Raw genomic sequence first — 18467 nt, 5'->3', positions numbered from 1 at the left:
AAAAGAAGTCTCAATTCGTAATCTGTAGCATTTAAAAACTGAAATTAAAGAAGACCCAACAAAAACATACTTTTTAAAATAAGATCATCAACAAAGATGTTAACTATGTGTAGAACTAATATATTCTCTTCCATCTAATACAGCCCAAAAGCAAATCAGAGTTCAGCTATATACAACAACTTGGCTTAAGGTCATGAATACAATATACAATAAAAGCATATCATAGAATATATACCGCGGTATTCCAATTTATTTAAAGTATTACACCAGTTTGTTTTTTAAAGTAAAAGTAATTTGGAGCCCTGTAAGTAAAAAGCAATGGTGTGATAAAAACTAAAAATAAGCAAAGTGGTCAACTCTGAGCAGGAGGTCTTCAAAAGGAATGGTGATGTTCTTATCTTAAAACATTGTGGTAAACACAAAGACCTCACAATGATTTACTTGAATTGATGCTCTACAAAGAAGATTTAACTTTAAAACTTCCACCACTTAAATTGTAATACTTCGTATATAATTTGTCATCAATTTAGGGAATTTAATTTACCTTCCAAGTATTTTTTTTAAGTCAACTAAGAAAACAGTTTTATACAGATAATTTCTGCTACTTTAAAACAAACTGCAGCTACACACTCAACTAATCAAACTCTCACCCACAAGACTGTTATAGATGTAAACTCTGTACCAGCAACAAATTTTTAAAATACAAATAGCAGTTGGTAATTTCAACAAATTCTTAGTCTCACAAAACATATCGTAATATTACCTGGGACAAGATTCAAAGGTAATCTTCTAGGTGAAATTGCTCTCGGGTGCTGTTTACTAATTTCTTCATAAATCTGAAGCCTCTCTTCTAAAGTGCCTGTTATTAGCAAATATATGTGAGATTCACAGCAACTAAACTTATTTATAATAAAATGCTAGTAACTTTAAACATTCTCTTATAAATAAAAATTACATTATTAATAGTAAAGCTGTTCTCAGTTTTTGCATGCAAGACCCTTTAAACTCAGGTAGAAAATACTGTTATTAATAAATCATCATATTAAACCCAATCTCCAGAGAAATTCAACATTTCTTTCATCACAAAAGGTTTGATATCAAATTCAAAATCAGATACATCAAGCCACAGACTCAAGATATACTGTACTTCCCTTCGTACACTATCCATGAAAAAGTAAATCCTTTTTATATCCTGTATAACATACCTTATGTACACACTTTAAGCCTACTTATGCTCCCCCTTCATACAGTGTTTAATACCTATTGATTAGGCCTAACGAAGCAACAATTCAGGATCATGACTACAAATGTTTCATAGTTTAAAAGGTGAACTAAATTTCTATTGTAGTTTTGACATTTAAAATCTCCAACAGAGACTCCATTATAAAGGACTGCATTAGTTCAGATTCTTTAAAGTGGTAATCATTTTTCTCAATATAAAATACACTTCCTAGGGCCTAGCTTAACTCTCGCATGCAGCACCAGTATTCCATATGGGCGCCAATTCTAGTCCCGGCTGCTCCTCTTCCAATCCAGCTCTCTGCTATGGCCTAAGAAAGCAGTAGAAGATGGCTCAAGTGCTAGGGCTCCTGCACCCACACAGGAGACCTGGAAGAAGCTCCTGGCCTCGGACTGCCCCAGCTCTGCCATTGAGGCCTTTTGGGGAGTAAACCAGTGGATGGAAGACCTTTCCCTCTGTTTTTCCCTCTCAGTGTCCATAACTCTACCTCTCAAATACATAAAATTTAAAAAAAAAAAAAAAAAAAAAAAAAAAAAACCCACTTCCTAATAGTAGCTATATCTTCCCTCCCAAGAATCATCTTGTGAAAAATTTTTTAATTTTCTGAGATAACATTATTTTTAATACACTTTATAGTCAAAGGCTTAATAGAGCTACTAAATAAAGAACTCAACAAATAAAAAGTTAAAAGAACACAGTCCAGCAGGAAAAGAGGCAAGGCTATTAAGAACCACCTATTTTATAGCTCTGCATAGAGGACTTCTATGTAAACTATGTTTGTCTGCAACAATTCTTCTATGTAACTATGTTTGTCTGGGGCCAGCACTGTGGCATAGCGGTTAGAGCCACCGCCTACAGTGCCATCATCCCATATGGGCGCCGGTTCTAGTCCCAGCTGCTCCACTTCCGATCCAGCCCTCTGCTACGGCCTAGGAAAGCAGAAGATGCCCTAAATCCTTGGGCCCCTGCACCTGCGTGGGAGACCTGGAAGAAGCTCCTGACTCTTGGCTTCAGATTGGCGTAGCTCTGGCTGTTGCAGCCATCTGGGGAGTGAACCAGCAGATGGAAGACCTACCCCCCCACCCCGCCTCTGCCTCTAACTCTACCTTTCAAATAAATAAATAAATCTTTTAAAAACAAAAAGCAGGCCGGCGCCACGGCTCACTAGGCTAATCCTCTGCCTGTGGCGCCAGCACCCCGGGTTCTAGTCCTGGTCAGGGCGCTGGATTCTGTCCCGGTTGCTCCTCTTCCAGTCCAGCTCTCTGCTGTGGCCAGGGAGTGCAGTGGAGGATGGCCCAAGTGCTTGGGCCCTGCACCCACATGGGAGACCAGGAGGAAGCACCTGACTCCTGGCTTCGGATCGGCTCAGCGTACTGGCCGTAGCGGCCACTTAGGGGGTGAACCAACTGAAGGAAGACCTTTCTCTCTCTCTAACTCTGCCTGTCAAAAAAAAAAAAAGCAAAACACACAAAAAAATCTATGTTTGTCTGCAATACTTTGCAGAGTAAGATCTGGCTGCAGTTCATTATTCTAAAATAATTCATATAAAATCTACAAAGAATTTACATGATTATACAGAAGCAACAGAAACAATTTACAGTAAAATTTTTTATGACAAAGCAAACAAACCCATTTTTTAACTAAACAGATTTTAATTCAGATTACAAAAATACGAGAATAACCTCTGGTACTAGCAAATACATTATTTCCATAGTAAATGTAGTGTTTACTTTCAAGATCTTAAACAGCATACTTTAAAAGGTAAAGTATGATTGTGTGTAGACTCATTCCTTCCCCCAATAATATGTTTTGGAGCTCCACTGTGATTATATTTTAAAACTGAGATATATAAAACAATTCTCACATTCTATTAATGATCTGAAGACATTATGAAATATTAAGTACCCTTATATTAAAATTTATGTGAAAGCTATTGCATATATTAAAAAATAGTAGTTCTCATATTTATCCTAAAAAATGGCAAACTGTTAAGTAAAAACAAAAACAAAAATCTCCACTACCCTAGATATAACAAGTCTTATAAATGTAGTTAAATTAACATGAAGACAAATATAGCATTACATTGCCCTATGTGAAGTCACAAATTGGAGCTCCAGAACTTACCATGGGGGAGAAAAGGTCCTAAGGAACCTAAAAAAATAAAAGTACTTTCATTAGTTTGAAATCAATGCATTTCACAGTAACCAGGATCCTGACAGAATGTTATAATCAGTATATTAAAAACACTTAACTATTACTACTAGCAATGTAACTAGTACTTTAAAGGAAATCAATTATCTCATATTTTCAACCTTTAGGCATTATGACTTTGTTTTTACCAGATCACCAATCTAATCAATATTTTAAATTTAATCATTTTCTTGAAAATAGCTAGTTAAGGAAATAAAAATACTTTTAACAACTTGGGATACCAAAATCTAAATATTAAGCAGAACACTTGGACTCATTTAAATAATGACTAGAATTTAACAAACTCTTTTCATAGCTCATAATACTGTATAACTGAATACAAGTAATTACCTATTTATCATACTTCATATTTAGAAATTATGCTGTTCAACATCCTCAAGCCAGTTTCATAATTCGTTCCGGCATGCTATTCACTCCTGAGTGAAATGATTTTAGGAACTATTCCCACCAACAGTTAATTATGAAAATATTAGGGAAAATTTGGAATAACACTCTAGATTTCTAAAAAGGGTCAAAACTATCTAATTTCCAAAGATGATGATTAACATTTGTTCTATGCAAACTGCCCTAGTTTGAAATTCACAGAATAATTTTCATGCCAATGCTATACACTACATACCCTCGGCAAGGTTTCTTTGGCCCAATTCTTAGGTTTAGAGGTGAGGTAACAGGTCTGTAATGATTTAAAAACATTAAATGACTGTAACATTTCCTAGAAACAAATATTCATTTTTTCCCCATCTCTCTAGCTAAAATGATAGGATTTTAATGGATCAACAAAACTAAAATTATCTGTATGAGCTTACCACTTAAGTATAAATATTTAAAGTCATTTTCACTCATGTTTAACCTATAATTTTACTAAAAGGAAAAATAAATACTAATGCTTAAGTTACCTGTTCTCAAGTATTATTATAACTTTGCATTTCATTATAATTCAAACATTAGTTAAGAGAAGGAAGAGAAAAATCATTACATACTAAGTTGGAGAGCTTTTTCCAAGCCTTCATAATAACACCAATTTTCTGCATTCCGATCAATCAAGTTTTTGAATACTTCACTGGCTTCATTTAATCTTCCCAATTTCAACAGTATTTCCCCTAAAATTAAGTTTAAAGTCATATTCACTTTACTTAAACATTAAATGTCCTGTAATTTCACTAAGCATTATTGCTGAATAGATGTTTATGAAAGACAGAACACTGTGCTCCCCCTGCATATGTTGCACTTTATTTACATAGATTAATACACAGCTTGCCTCTAGAAACGAGCCTTCACCTCAACAGTCCACATTCCTTTTTTTGCGCTTTTCCAAATATACATGTAAGATGTAAGATGTTAATTTGTTAGAAAAAACAATCTGTTACATTTTTACGGGCTTTTTGAAGTAATCAAAGCACTCCTTCCAATACACACACAGCAAAATTAGGTTGCCAAATAATTTGAATGAAATATCACTAACTTCCTACTTCAAAATTGGATGTACCTTTAATCAGTTCATATAATAATCCTCCATTCAATTCTTATAATTTCCTTTCCAGGTCACTAAGATTTATGAAGTGTTAGTAAAATAAAACTGAATACTGCTTCATAGCAAGAAACCACACAAGTTATGTTCTTTTATGGGTCACCTCTAATAACCCACACAAACTGAAAGTAGGTGCACAGAATGAGGAACCTCTCTGATATAACTGAAAGCCCACCTAACTCAAGACAAGAGAGATTCTCAAAAAAGAATAAACTTCAACTTCCATTCCGCAAAGAATCTATTTCAAACCACTAAGCTTAGGAAATGTCTTCAGTAATACTATTTTAGCATTCATCATGTTGGAGAAGGCAGCATATTACCATAGTTTTTATATACTGTTACAGTACTTAAATACTCTCAAGCCCCTGCGCAGGACTGAACAGTTCCACAACTTACCAGCTTTCTGATCTTAAGCAAGAGAGTGGCTTGCTAAAGTAAACACTGTTAAGATTTACCCTCATTCATCTGCAATTATTTTCTAGCCAGTCTAGTTTTTACCCTGCCTACCCTAGATATAATAAACAACAGCATATTTTTCATTTCCAAAAATATATTATCTGTTACCACTATGAAATAAACATTATTATTAGAGGAATATGCAGGACAAGTAAGTACATGTACATAATCACAAAATAAATGGAGTAAAATCAATGAAAACCTCTAACTTTATTGTTAAGGATCTCAATGGTCACAAGCTAATGACTACAAAAGACAAAGGCATGCAAAGTTCACTGAAAAATTAGAAAATAATATTGTAAACTCTTTCTATTAAGAATATAGAGGGAGCCAGCACTGTGGAAAAGGTTAATCCTCCTCCTGTGGTGCCAGCATCCCTTATGGGCACCAGTTCTAGTTCCAGCTGCTCCTCTTCCTAACCAGCTCTCTGCTATAGCCTGAGAAAACAGAAGATGGCCCAAGCACTTGGGCCCATGCAACCGCGTGGGAGACCTGGAAGAAGCTCCTGGCTTTGAATCGGCCCAGCTCCAGCCATTGCAGGAATTTAGGGAGTGAACTAGTGGATGGAAGATCTTTCTCTCTGTCTCTCCCTCCCACTGTCTGTAACTCTACCTCTCAAATAAAAATAAAACAGAACACTGGCTATATATGTAACATTTATGGCCTCCAAATTACTTATTATTTTTCAAACGTATTTCTTTTTTAATTTGACAGAGTTATAGACAGTGGGAGGAGAGAAAGGTCTTCCTTCCGTTGTTTCACTCCCCAAATGGCCGCTATGGCCAGCGCTGTGCCGATCCGATGCCAAGAACCAGGTGCTTCTTCCTGGTCTCCCATGCGGGTGCAGGGACCCAAGCACCTGGGCCATCCTCCACTGCACTTCTGGGCCACAGCAGAGAGCTGGACTGGAAGAGAAGCAGCCGGGACTAGAAACGGTGCCACAGTCGGAGGATTAACCAAGTGAGCCCCGTCACCGGCCCAAATTACTCTTATTAGCAATACACACATGTGAATGAATGTGGCTATTAAGTAATTTGCAGGATTTTTAACTAGGGGCCAGCATTGTAGCATACCAAGTAAAGCTACTGCCTGAGATGCTAGGAGCTCCTGGCTCCTACTTCAGATCGGCACAATTCTGGCTGTTGTGGGCACATGGGGCATGAACTAGCAGATCAAAGATTCTCTGTCTCTGTAACTCTGCCTTTCAAATAAATAAATCTTTAAAAATAATTTAAAAATCTTAAAAAAAATAAAAACTAAGTCTAAAGACACTATACATTAACAAGTAAGAGAGGCCAGCACTGTGGCAAAGTGGGTAATGCAGTGCCGACATCCCATATGGGCACCGGTTCGAGTCCCAGCTGCTCTACTTCCTATCCAGCTCTCTGCCTAAGGCCTGGGAGAAAGTGGTACAAGATGGTCCAAGTCCTTGGGCCCCTGCACCCACGTAGGAGACTGGGAAAGATGCTTCTGGTTCCTGATTGGCACAGCTCCAGCCATTATAGCCATCTGGGGAATGAACCAGTGGTTGGAAGACCTACCTCTCTCTCTCTGCCTCTCAAATAATAAATCTTTTTTAAAAAGATAAGTACAAATTAAGTAATTAAGTAGAGTAGTTAAAAGTAAAGGCTCATCTCTCTCACTGTCCACTCTGTAAAAAAAAAAAAAAAAAAAAAAAAGTAAAGGCTCATGAAAAGACAAAAGGAATCTTAAATACATATTACTAAGGTAAAGAAGCCAACGCAATAAAGCTCTTGTATGATTCCAACTACATGATGTTTTAGAAAGGCAAAACTATGAATATTAAAAAGGTCAGTGGTTGCCAGGAGTTGAGGGGAGGGAGGGATGAACAGGTAGAGCTTAGAGAACTTTTAGACAAACTATTCTGCATGACACCATAATGGTAGATTATATCATACCTTTGTCAAAACCCAAAGAACATGACAGTGGGAGAGGCTGGGGGTGTACAGAGCATGGGGACATTTGGGAATCCTCTGTAACTTTTGCTCAATTTTCACTGTAAACCTAAACTCATTCTGAATAATAAAGTGTATTCTAAAAAAAAGTGGGGGAGCTGTGAAATCAAAATATGTTGATAATGTTTAGAAACTAACTCTGCCATTTAAAACAATGGGTACACCAGACAAGTCCTTAATCTCTCTTAAGCCTCAGTTTCCTCAACTATATAATGGGAACAGTACATAGTATTCTCCTTAAAATAGTGGAAAACTAAATGAAACAAAGCAGGGTTTTTTTTTTTTTTGACAGGCAGAGTGGACAGTGAGAGAGAGTGAGAGAGAGAGAGAGAGAGAGAGAGAGAGAGAAAGGTCTTCCTTTTTCTGTTGGTTCCCCCTCCAAAGGCCACTGTGGCCAGCAGACTGCGGCCGGTGCACTGCGCTGATCCGAAGGCAGGAGCCAGGTGCTTCTCCTGGTCTCCCATGCGGGTGCAGGGCCCAAGCACTTGGGTCATCATCCACTGCACTCCCTGGCCACAGCAGAGAGCTGGACTGGAAGAGGAGCAACCGGGACAGAATCCGGTGTCCTGACCGGGACTAGAACCCAGGGTGCTGGCGCTGCAGGCGGAGGAGTAGCCTATTGAGCCGTGGCGCCAGCCGAAACAAAGCAGTTTAAAGCAATCACCAAATTCTGAAACATAGAAGAGTAAAATGTTATTATTTTTATTGTTTTCAAAGTCCTTCAACTCTATGAAACTTTAGTTCTAAACTAATGATTATTCTAGGTGGATGCTCGGGGGAATGGGTAACTGATGTGCAAAGTTCTGAGAAAAACTTCTAAGCTTTTGTTGATTAACAGTTTAGGGATTCCTTCCTTTATAACGAGTCCATAATGAAAATGCCTCCTGCTTTCATGATGACCCCAAGTGTCATCACTTACTGTTCTCTGTATTTACCGCATATGAACGTAAGCATATATGGATCTGCTTATGTATTAAAGTTCATAGAGGGACCAGTGTGGAGGTGCAGCAGGTTACCTGCAATGCCATCATCCCATACTGAAGCGCTGGTTTGAATCCTGGCTGTTCTGCTTCTGATCTGACTCCCTACTAATATGTCTGAGAAAGTAGTGGAAGATAGTCCAAGGAACTGGGCTCCTGTCACTCATGTGGGATACCTAAACAAGAGGTCTAGGCTCCTGGCTTTGGCCTGGCCCACCCTTGGCCATTGCAGTCATTTAGGGAGTGAACCAGTGAATGAAGATCAATCTCTCTCTCAGACCTCTTCTATTTCCTCTATCTGTTGCTCTTTCAAATAAATAAAATAAATCTCTTAAAAAATTCTCATAGAAATGGAATTAAAAATTTGTTTTGGTACAAAAATGTTTGAAACCCATGCACTGTTTTTCCCTAATAGTCATTTTCCATGAACTTTTTGAGGACTAAGAAGGCAGTGTACCAATATGCTGCTGAAGAGAATAGAACCTAGGGCTGCCCAGTATTATGGCACAATGAGTTCCTGCCTACTGACTTCAGCATGGCCCAGCTCCTGCCATTGTAGTCATTTGCGGAGTCAACCAGTGAATGGAAGAGCTCTCTCTCCATCTCTCCCCCTCTTTGTAACTCTGCTTTTCAAATAAGCAAATACACATTTTTAAAAAATGAGAGAGAGAGAGAGAAAATAGAATCTGGACTCAAATTCAGAACCACCCAGTTTACTAAGCTATGCAATTCTGAGCAAGTCATTTAATTTCTGTTTGTCAGATCCCCATATCTAAAATGTGTGTAACAACTATATCACAGGGTTGTTACGACACTTAAATTAAGTAATAATGGCTTAGAGGTCAAGCATTATGGTGTAGTGGGTAAAGCCACCACCTGCAATGACAGCATCCCATATGGGTGCTGATTCGAGTCCCAGCTGCTTCATTTCCAATCCAGCTCCCTGCTACTGTGTCTGGGAGAGCAGCAGAAAATGGTTCAAGTCCTTGGGACCCAGTACCCATGTAGGAGACCTAAAAGAAGCTCCTGGCTTTGGACCAGACCAACTCCAGCCGTTGCGGCCATTTGGGGAGTGAACCAGAGGATGGAAGATCTCTGTCTCTCTCTTTCTGCAAAGTCTTCCTTTCAAATAAATATTTTTTTAAAAAATGGTGTAATGTGCTTATATCGCCTGATAAACAGTAAAAATAATTTTTTATCTATTAGAAAAGAATACAGTTTTTTCCTTTGAGATCACTAAAAACAATTCAATTTACCTTTAATTTCTTCCACAAGAAGTTTATCACATACTTGTTTCTCATACATTTCTATATGTTCCAAAGACTGCTGAAATAGATCTGCCTCTCTCATCACTTGATTCTGGTACAATATGAGTTCACTGTATTCATAGTCTACTTTATTGGGAGGAATCTGGAAAAAAAAAAGAGCAAATTACCTTACTTGCATAATTATATAAAGAAGTTGCAAATCTTTTGTTAAACTGCTTTCCCAGGAATCATTCACACAGATTTCAGAGAGCAACTCACAAGCAGTTATAAACAGAGGAGTGATTTACAGCACAGATTAATACATCCTTTAAAACAAATGAAACAGGTGAAACTTCTGTGAGACTTCTATGGTCAAATGAAGAAGCCAACAATTCTAATATCCACATATAAAAATGGTTGACATCCAAAGGAATCTACCAAAACAAACAAAACTACTGCACTTTTAAAGGAGTTATTATCACAGAATAAGCAAGCAGCATATCAAAATCAATTATATTTCTATATACTAATAATGAACAACCCCAAAATAAAATAATAATTTCATTTACAAAACTATAAAATATACAAGAAAAATTAAAGATATAAGTGGGTAGGTGTTTATTTTAGCAGGTTAAGACATCTAAATCCCATATTGGAGTGCCTGAATTTGAGTCCCAACTCCTAACGTGCCTCCTGGGAGGAAGCAGGTGAGTGGCTGGGTTCCTGCCAACTACATGACAGAACTTGAGTGGGTTACTGGCTCCCAGCTTCGGAGTGGCCCAGCCCCAACCTTCTGGCATTTGGGGAGTGAACCAAAGGATAGGAGATCTTTGTCTCTGCCTCTCAAATAAAAACAACAATAAAAAGATATTAAAGATCTAAATAAATGGAAAGACATTGAATGATGTTAATAAAACAAAACACTCAATATTGTTAAGATGGAAATTCTCCCCAAACTGAACTATAAACTCAAAGCAATCACTATTAAAATATTTTGACAAGTTGATTATAAAATTCATATGGGGCCGGCGCTGCGGCTCACTAGGCTAATCCTCCGCCTTGGGGCACCGGCACACCGAGTTCTAGTCCCAGTCGGGGCACCGGATTCTGTCCCGGTTGCCCCTCTTCCAGGCCAGCTCTCTGCTGTGGCCAGGGAGTGCAGTGGAGGATGGCCCAAGTCCTTGGGCCCTGCACCCCATGGGAGACCAGGAGAAGCACCTGGCTCCTGCCTTTGGATTGGCACGGTGCGCCAGTCACAGCACACCGTCCGCGGCGGCCATTGGAGGGTGAACCAACGGCAAAGGAAGACCTTTCTCTGTCTCTCTCTCACTGTCCACTCTGCCTGTCAAAAAAAAAAAAAAAAAAAAAAAAAATCATATGGAAATGCAAAGGACCTGAAACAGCCAAAAGAAGAAAGCTAAAAGGAAATACATTTCACATTTCAAATTTATTATAAAGCCACAGTAATGAAAGCAGTATGGCATAGCCATAAGGACTAACATACATAGTTCAGTGCAACAGAATAATAGGTCTTGAAATAAATTCTTAAAAAAATTTTAAAAAGCTCGTGGAAGGGCCAGCGTGGTGGCACAGCAGGTTAAGCTGCCATTTGCAGTGTCAGCATCCGATATAGGCACCGGTTCAAGTCCCAGCTGCTCCACTTCTGATTCAGGTACATGCTAATGCACCTGGGAAAGCAGCAGCAGATGGCCCAACTTCCTGAACCCATGCACCCAGCTGGAAGACCCAGATGAAGCTCCTGGCTGCTGGACTGGGCCTGGCCCAGCCCCAGCCCCAGCTCCACCCTCACCATATAGGGGACAGAACCAGCAGATGGAAGATCTCTCTCCATCTCTCCCTCTCTCTGTAACTCCACATTTCAAATAAATTAATCTTAAAACAGAAAATATGCATTCTAACAATTGATTATCATCAAATAACCCTATATTCACATCATATAATATACAAAAATTAACTCAAAATGGATCACAGAGGTTGAATATTTGGCCTTTCTACTTGGAATGCCTGTATCACCTATCAGAGTACCTGGGTCTCAGTCCCAGCACTACTTCCAATTCCATCTTCTTGTTAATGCATATCCTGGGCAGGTGATGGCTCAAGTACTTGGCTCCCTGCCACCCATGTAAGAAACTCACAACTGAGGTCTAGGCTCCTGGCTCTCCAGCCCAGTCCAGGCTATCATGGGCATCTGCTGAGTAAACCAGTAGATGTAAGAACTGTCTCTGTCTGCCTTCCATAGAAATTTTTAAAAAATAAAATACCAGAGACCTAACTGCGAGTGCTATACTGTAAAATTAGTTAGAAGACTGAGAGAAAATCTTTGTGATCACATGCATGGAAGAAAATAGCAAATGGAATTGCATCAAAATCTAAAACTTTTCGGGGCTGGCACTGTGGCGTAAAGGATAAAGCCACTGTCTTCAATGCCAGCATCCCATATGAGCACTGGTTTGTCCCCTTGCTGCTCCACTTCTAATTAAGCTCCCTGATAATGGCTTGGGAAAAGCAGTGAAGATGGCCCAACTGCGCGGGCTCCTGCACCCGTGGGATAGCCGGGGGAAGTTTCTGGCTCTTGCTTTGGCCTGGCTCAGTCTGGTCAATGCAGCCATCTGGGAAGTAAACCAGCAGACAGAAGAACACTCTTGTCTCTCTAATTCTGACTTTCAAAATAAATAAATCTTTAAAAAAATTAAAACTTTTCCTCTTGAAAACAGACCTTTAATAAAATCAAAGTATAAGGTACAGAATGGGAGAAAATAATTCATTGCAGATATGGTTGATAAGGAACTTGTATCCAAAATATCCAAAACTCTTACAACCCAACTGTAAGACAAATAACACAATTATAATACGGGTCAAGGGGCCGGTGCTGTGGCGCAGCAGGTTAATGCCCTGGCCTGAAGCACTGACATCCCATATGGGCGCCGGTTCTGGTCCCAGCTGCTCCTCTTCCGATCCAGCTCTCTGCTATGGCCTGGGAAAGCAATAGAAGATGGCCAAGTCCTTGGGTCCCTGCACCCACATGGGGGACCCAGAGGAGGTTCCTGTCTCTTGGCTTCGGATCAGCGCTGCTCCAGCCATTGTGGCCATCTGGGGAGTGAACCAGCGGATGGTAGACCTCTCTGTCTCTACCTCTCTCTGTAACTCTTTCAAATAAATAAATCTTTAAAAAAAATATATGGGTCAAAATGGCTAATAGGAACAAGATAATGGGACAGGTGTTATGATTCAGTCGGTTGGCAGGCCTGCATCTCATATCAGAGTGCCTGGGCACCCTTCTGTCACTTTTTTTTTTTTTTTAAAGACAGGCAGAGTGGACAGTGAGAGAGAGAGAGAGAGACAGAGAGAAAGGTCTTCCTTTTCTGTTGGTTCTCCCCACAATGGCCACTGCGGCCGCCGTGCTGTGGCCGGTGCACCGCGCTGATCCGAAGCCAGGAACCAGGTGCTTCTCCTGGTCTCCCATGCGGGCGCAGGGCCCAAGGACTTGTGCACTCCTGGGCCACAGCAGAGAACTGGCCTGAAAGAGGGGCAACCGGGACAGAATCCGGCGCCCCGACCGGGACTAGAACCCAGGGTGCCGGCGCCACTAGGCGGAGGATTAGCCTATTGAGCCAGGGCGCCAGCCCTTCTGTCACTTTCAATCTAGTTTCCCACTAATGTAACTTGGAGACAAACGATGGCCCAAGTACTTGGGTTCCTACCAACCATGAGAGGCCAGGATAGAGCTCTTGGCTACTGGCTGTGGTCTGGTCCAGCCCCAGCTTTGGGAATATCTGGGGAGTGAACCAGCAGACAAGAGATTCTGTTTCTCCATCTCTGTCATTCTTTCAACTTTTAAAAATGTACTTACTTTAAAAAGCTTACTTTAAAAATGCTCAATATCGTTAGTGATTAAGAAAATGCAATTTAAAATACAAGTACACTCCACTAAGATGCCTTCACCAAAAACTAAACAAAAACATGGAGCTGTGTAGAAATTAAACCACCATACATTCCTTCTGAGAATGTAATATGGCTTAGTTATTTTGGAAAACTGGGAAGTTTATTAAAAAGTTAAATGTACATTTACCATAAAACCAGTAACTTTATTCCTAGTTATCTACTCAACAGAAGTATGTCCAAACAAATGAATATAAATGTTTAGGCAGCAATAATGGTTAGGACTTGATTAGATAAAGACAAAGAACTAGTCTCAATAGAATATTCTTTGAGATAAAAAGCTAAAAATCTAAGTAAAGATAGCAAGATTAGGAAATGACAGATAAACAGAAGTCAGAATTAAATATGGAGCCCAAGACTGGGAGAGAAACAAGAAATTCAGTATGTGACCTGAGTCTCACACCATTTCCTCAACGTTGTAGCTAACATGAGTAGAACACCCTATTTCTCAGGAACCTATCCAATTAGAAAAGAAAAGCATTATTCTCCACAATAAGTACAATCCCTTGGCCGGCGTCACAGCTCAACAGGCTAATTCTCCGCCTGCGGCGCCAACACCCCAGGTTCTAGTCCTGGTCGGGACGCCAGATTCTGTCCCGGTTGCTCCTCTTCCAATTCAGCTCTCTGCTGTGGCCTGGGAGTGCAGTGGAGGATGGCCCAAGTACTTGGGCCCTGCACCCACATGGGAGACTAGCAGAAGCACCTAGCTCCTGGCTTCGGCTGAGCGCAGTGCACCAGCCGCAGCAGCCATTGGAGGGTGAACAAATGGAAAAAGGAAGACCTTTCTCTCTGTCCACTCTGCTTGTCAAAAAAAAAAAAAAAAAAAAAAAAAGTACAATCCCAGAGAACTTAATGTCAACGGGGAAAGAAAAGACAGAAAAGACAACCTGCACCATAAAAACCCTTTAAAATTAAAACAATTGACAAAAATTTCAGTAAAAGGATTAAAAGCAAACTCATCTGCCTCTGTGGTGGTGATGGTGGTTACACGAATCTACATGGATTAAAATTCATAGAACTATTCATCAAAAAGGGATTAACTTTAATATATGATTTTTAAATAAAATTTTATGACAAGCCAAGTCAAATAACAGTGCATAAAGTTGAACAAAGGAAGACTTGATAAAAATTAAGGGAACAAAAAGGAGGCAATCTACAAGGGTACTATTAAATTTCCAAGTCTTCAAAACAGAGTAAAACACAGAAAAAGTGGTCAAAGGGAAAATCCAGGATAAAATCTGGGAGCTCAAAAACCATTTTCTCTGACTAAAAAGTTCCAGTAAGTACCTAGAGCAATGATTTAAAAATCAGCATAAAGTTTCAGAACACAAAAAATAAAAAAGACACTTCCAGGGGGGAAAAACAAAACAAAACAAATCACTTAAAAGAGTAACAGCCAGGAATCAGACTCCTTATGGACAACACTAGAACATTAGGCACTTTTGAGATGATTTTATACATAGAAATCTATATCATCTAAGCTAACAAGTCCAAGGATGGAATAAAGACATTTTCAGAAATATAAGGGCTCAGACATTTATGTCTCACAATGTTTTTTGATTTTTGTTTTTAAAGATTTATTTGAAAGACAGAGTTACAGAGAGGCAGAGACAGAGAGAGGTTTTCCATCCGCTTGTTCACTCCCTAGATGGCCACAACGGCCAGAACTGAGCCAATCCAAGTCAGGAGCCAGGAGCTTCCTCCAGGTCTCCCAAGTGGGCGCAGATTTCATAACGTTATATACAATGTAAAAACCTGTGAAATCCATACAGGATCTGTACCTGAGGTATTAATATTGTACCAACATCAATTTCATGGGTTTGACAATATCTATGGTTATGTAAAATATTGTCACTGGAGAGTACTGGATGAAAAGTAACTCTCTATACTTTGTAAATTATTGTGAATAGTTAATCTAAAGAAGTTTTTTAAAGTCAACCTATAGACCAAAAAAATAAGAATTTGTTGCAAAACAAAAATTAAACATTATCAACCTTGACAATGTAACAATGAATCAAAGTTAACAAAAATTGGGGGATACAAGGATCACTGTGGCACAGCAGGTAAAGTCATCGCCTGCATGCTGGCATCCCATATGGGCGCCAGTTCCAGTTCCAGCTGCTCCACCTCCAGTCCAGCTCTCCACTATGGCCTGGGAAGGCAGTAGAAGATGGTCCAGGTCCTAGGCCCCTGCACCCACATGGGAGACCCCGAAGAAGCTCCTGGCTCCTGGCTATGGCCTGCCCCAGCTCTGGCTGTTGTGGTCATTTGGGTAGTAAACCAGTGGATGAAGGGATCTCGATCTCTTTTGATTTCTCTAATTCTGCCTTTCAAATAAATAAATCTTTAAAAAGAAAGAAATTAGGAGTTACAGAAAAGAGCATAGATAAAGGATACATGCCTCGGAGCCAACCCTTGTGGCTGGTAAAGCCACCTCCTGCAGTCCCAGCTGCTCCACTTCAGATCCAGCTCTCTGCTATGGCCTGAGAAAGCAGTAGAAGATGGCCCAAGTGGGCCTCTGTCCTATGGGACACCTGGAAGAGGCTCCAGGCACCTGGGTTCAGATCGGCCCAGCTCCAGCTGTGGCAGCCATTTGGAGAGAGAACCAGGAGATATGTCTCAGTAGCCTCACATTATTATAAAGCAGAGAGGAAGGAAATACTACAAGTAGTTTTCAGCATAAGAAACAAAAGTATAAATACATATTCCCTAAAGGTGTAACTACTTAAAAAACCAAAAACATTGATTTAACTATATGCTTAACCATAGAAGAATCGGAAACAAGGGATGTTCAAATACTTAAGAGATTTATACACTAATCTATCATGGAGAAAACTGGTAGAGCATATCTAAAACAGAGATGGGGGCCGTAGAGGACTGTCAGCTGAATTAAGAATTACTTGAGTGGGCCAGCACTACAGCATAGTGGGTAAAGCCACCGCCCTGCAGTGCCGGCATCCCATATGGGTACCGGTTCAAGACCCGGCTGCTCCACTTCCAATCCAGCTCTCAGCTATGGCCTGGGAAAGCAGTGGATGATGGCCCAAAGCCTTGGGCCCCTGTACCCACATGGGAGACCTGGAAGAAGCTCCTGGCTTCACATTGGCGCAGCTCCGGCCGTTGTAGCCATCTGGGGAGTGAACCAGCGGATGGAAGACTCTCTCTCTGCCTCTCCTTCTCTCTGTGTGTGTAACTGTGACTTTCAAGTAAAATAACTCTTAAAAAAAAAAAAAAAAAAAAAAAAAACAGGAATTATTTGAGTGGCTGACAGGTTCAGCCACTGCTTATGACACTGGCATCCCATATGAGCACCAGTTTGAGTAGCAGCTGCCCCACTTCTGATCCAGCTCCCTGCTAAGTAAAGGAGCAGAAGAGGGCCCATTTGGGAGACCCAGAAGGAATTCCAGGCTCCTGGCTCTGTCCTGGCCCAGTCCCGGCTGTTGCAGCCATTGGGGGGGGGGGGGTACCCTGAAAACTGAAGATATCATTCTCTGTCTTTCTCTGTTAACTCTGCCTTTCAAATAAATATATCTTTTTTAAAAGTCAATAAATGAAAAAACTCCCTCACATCAGGATGTAAATTATAGTCTGGCTAACCTTTCAAACAAAAAGATACTTTATTTTTTAAAATAATCTGTCAAACTAAAGAATTTTCTTCAAGAAAATACAATGATGTCAGCATAAACGGTAGAATACAGACCTCCAAAAGTTTATTCCTCCATTAAAGGCACTGAAAGAACTGGCAAAAATCTATCAGAATCAACTTCAGAACTCTGGAAATCAGCCAGAGGCTTACAGCAATCTGAAGAGCCTTTATTAAACAAAAACAGCTGGGACTCAGCAAGAAAAGTGAACTTTGAAAGCATTTTAATCTGCCCTAGTCCTATCTATGTCTTCCAGCCTCAGAAAGCCTTGAAATACCAGCTTGAACTCCTGGATCAGCTTGGCAGCTACCAAAAAGAACAAAACAAACAGACTTTCAGAGCCTCATTCCCCAAGAATTGTAATTAACTGACAGATCTGGTAGTTCCCAGGAAGACCACACATAAAGCTAACTCAGAGGAAAAAGCCTTCTGGGGGCATTTAAAGGAAGTGTTGTAGGCAGGCATATAGGATAAAATTGATCAGGTTTGTAAGCTGGAAGACCACGCCTTCACCACGTCCCGTGCGACCTCATCTCCCTACCTGACCACAACTGTGTGCCCACCTGCCAATCAGGCTAATTAACCATTCCCCTTTGTAAGTGGATTAAAGGCCTGGGCCCAGCCTTTTCCCCTTTCTTCCCCTTTCCCTTTATTCTCCCTTGCTGCCCTTCACCTCTGGGACCCGTGGCCTTCAGGCCACCGGCTCCATTATTCCTGGCTTGCATGCCCCTCCACATGGCTGGCTCCTGATGCTAAGAATCCAGATTTCCCTCTCTTTTTTAGATAGAGCCCTCACTCTCCTATGCATTTCTCTCAATGAATAAAAAGTTTAAAAAGTTATCATGCTGCCTCATTCATTTATGCCAGTATTCAGAATTCTTCTCTGAATTCATGGCAAGAACCCACAGGCTTATTAATACTGCAAATTTATTAATAAACTCCCAGTAACAGAAGGGCATATGGAGTATTTGTTGAAAACAATTACGTACCTTTACAGTGACTGAAGCAATGGAAAACACAGCACAAAACAGACTAGTCAAAAAGCTTAAAGGAAAAACTGGGAAATGATGTATCCACATGGGCTTTATCCTCAGAATCCATAAAGCCAAACAAATGCAGAGGGCTATGTACATGCTCTAGAAAGATCTGAGGAGGGGGCCGGCACTGTGGCGTAGTGGGTAAAGCCACTACTTGCAATGCCAGCATTCCACATGGACGCTGGTTC

The 18467-nt window shown here is 40.3% G+C and overlaps 1 protein-coding gene across 8 annotated transcripts in view; it reads right to left on the bottom strand.

Annotated features, from left to right (window-relative positions):
• NAA16 (N-alpha-acetyltransferase 16, NatA auxiliary subunit) overlaps positions 1 to 18467 on the bottom strand; it is an 85838-nt gene that overhangs the window by 52416 nt on the left and 14955 nt on the right. For 5 of the 8 annotated variants that reach the window (XR_011378777.1, XM_070048746.1, XM_002712969.5 and 2 more), the window contains 3 exons: positions 9648 to 9801; positions 4432 to 4551; positions 764 to 859 (listed from right to left, as the gene is read on the bottom strand). Coding sequence is in view for 7 of the 8 variants with exons in the window: in XM_070048746.1 (XP_069904847.1) it covers positions 764 to 859; positions 4432 to 4551; positions 9648 to 9801 (370 nt within the window). In the remaining variant the exon portion in view is untranslated. Of the gene's footprint in view, positions 1 to 763; positions 860 to 3364; positions 3392 to 4431; positions 4552 to 9647; positions 9802 to 18467 lie in introns of all 8 variants that reach the window. The other 3 variants (XM_008260015.4, XM_017343502.3, XM_051850027.2) reach the window with 1 other exon arrangement.

This window comes from Oryctolagus cuniculus, chromosome 9, assembly GCF_964237555.1.
Source record: "Oryctolagus cuniculus chromosome 9, mOryCun1.1, whole genome shotgun sequence".
In the NCBI taxonomy this organism is placed as follows: domain Eukaryota; kingdom Metazoa; phylum Chordata; class Mammalia; order Lagomorpha; family Leporidae; genus Oryctolagus; species Oryctolagus cuniculus.
Note: the sequence above shows the minus strand (reverse complement) of the source record. Positions and strands in the feature narration are given on the sequence as shown.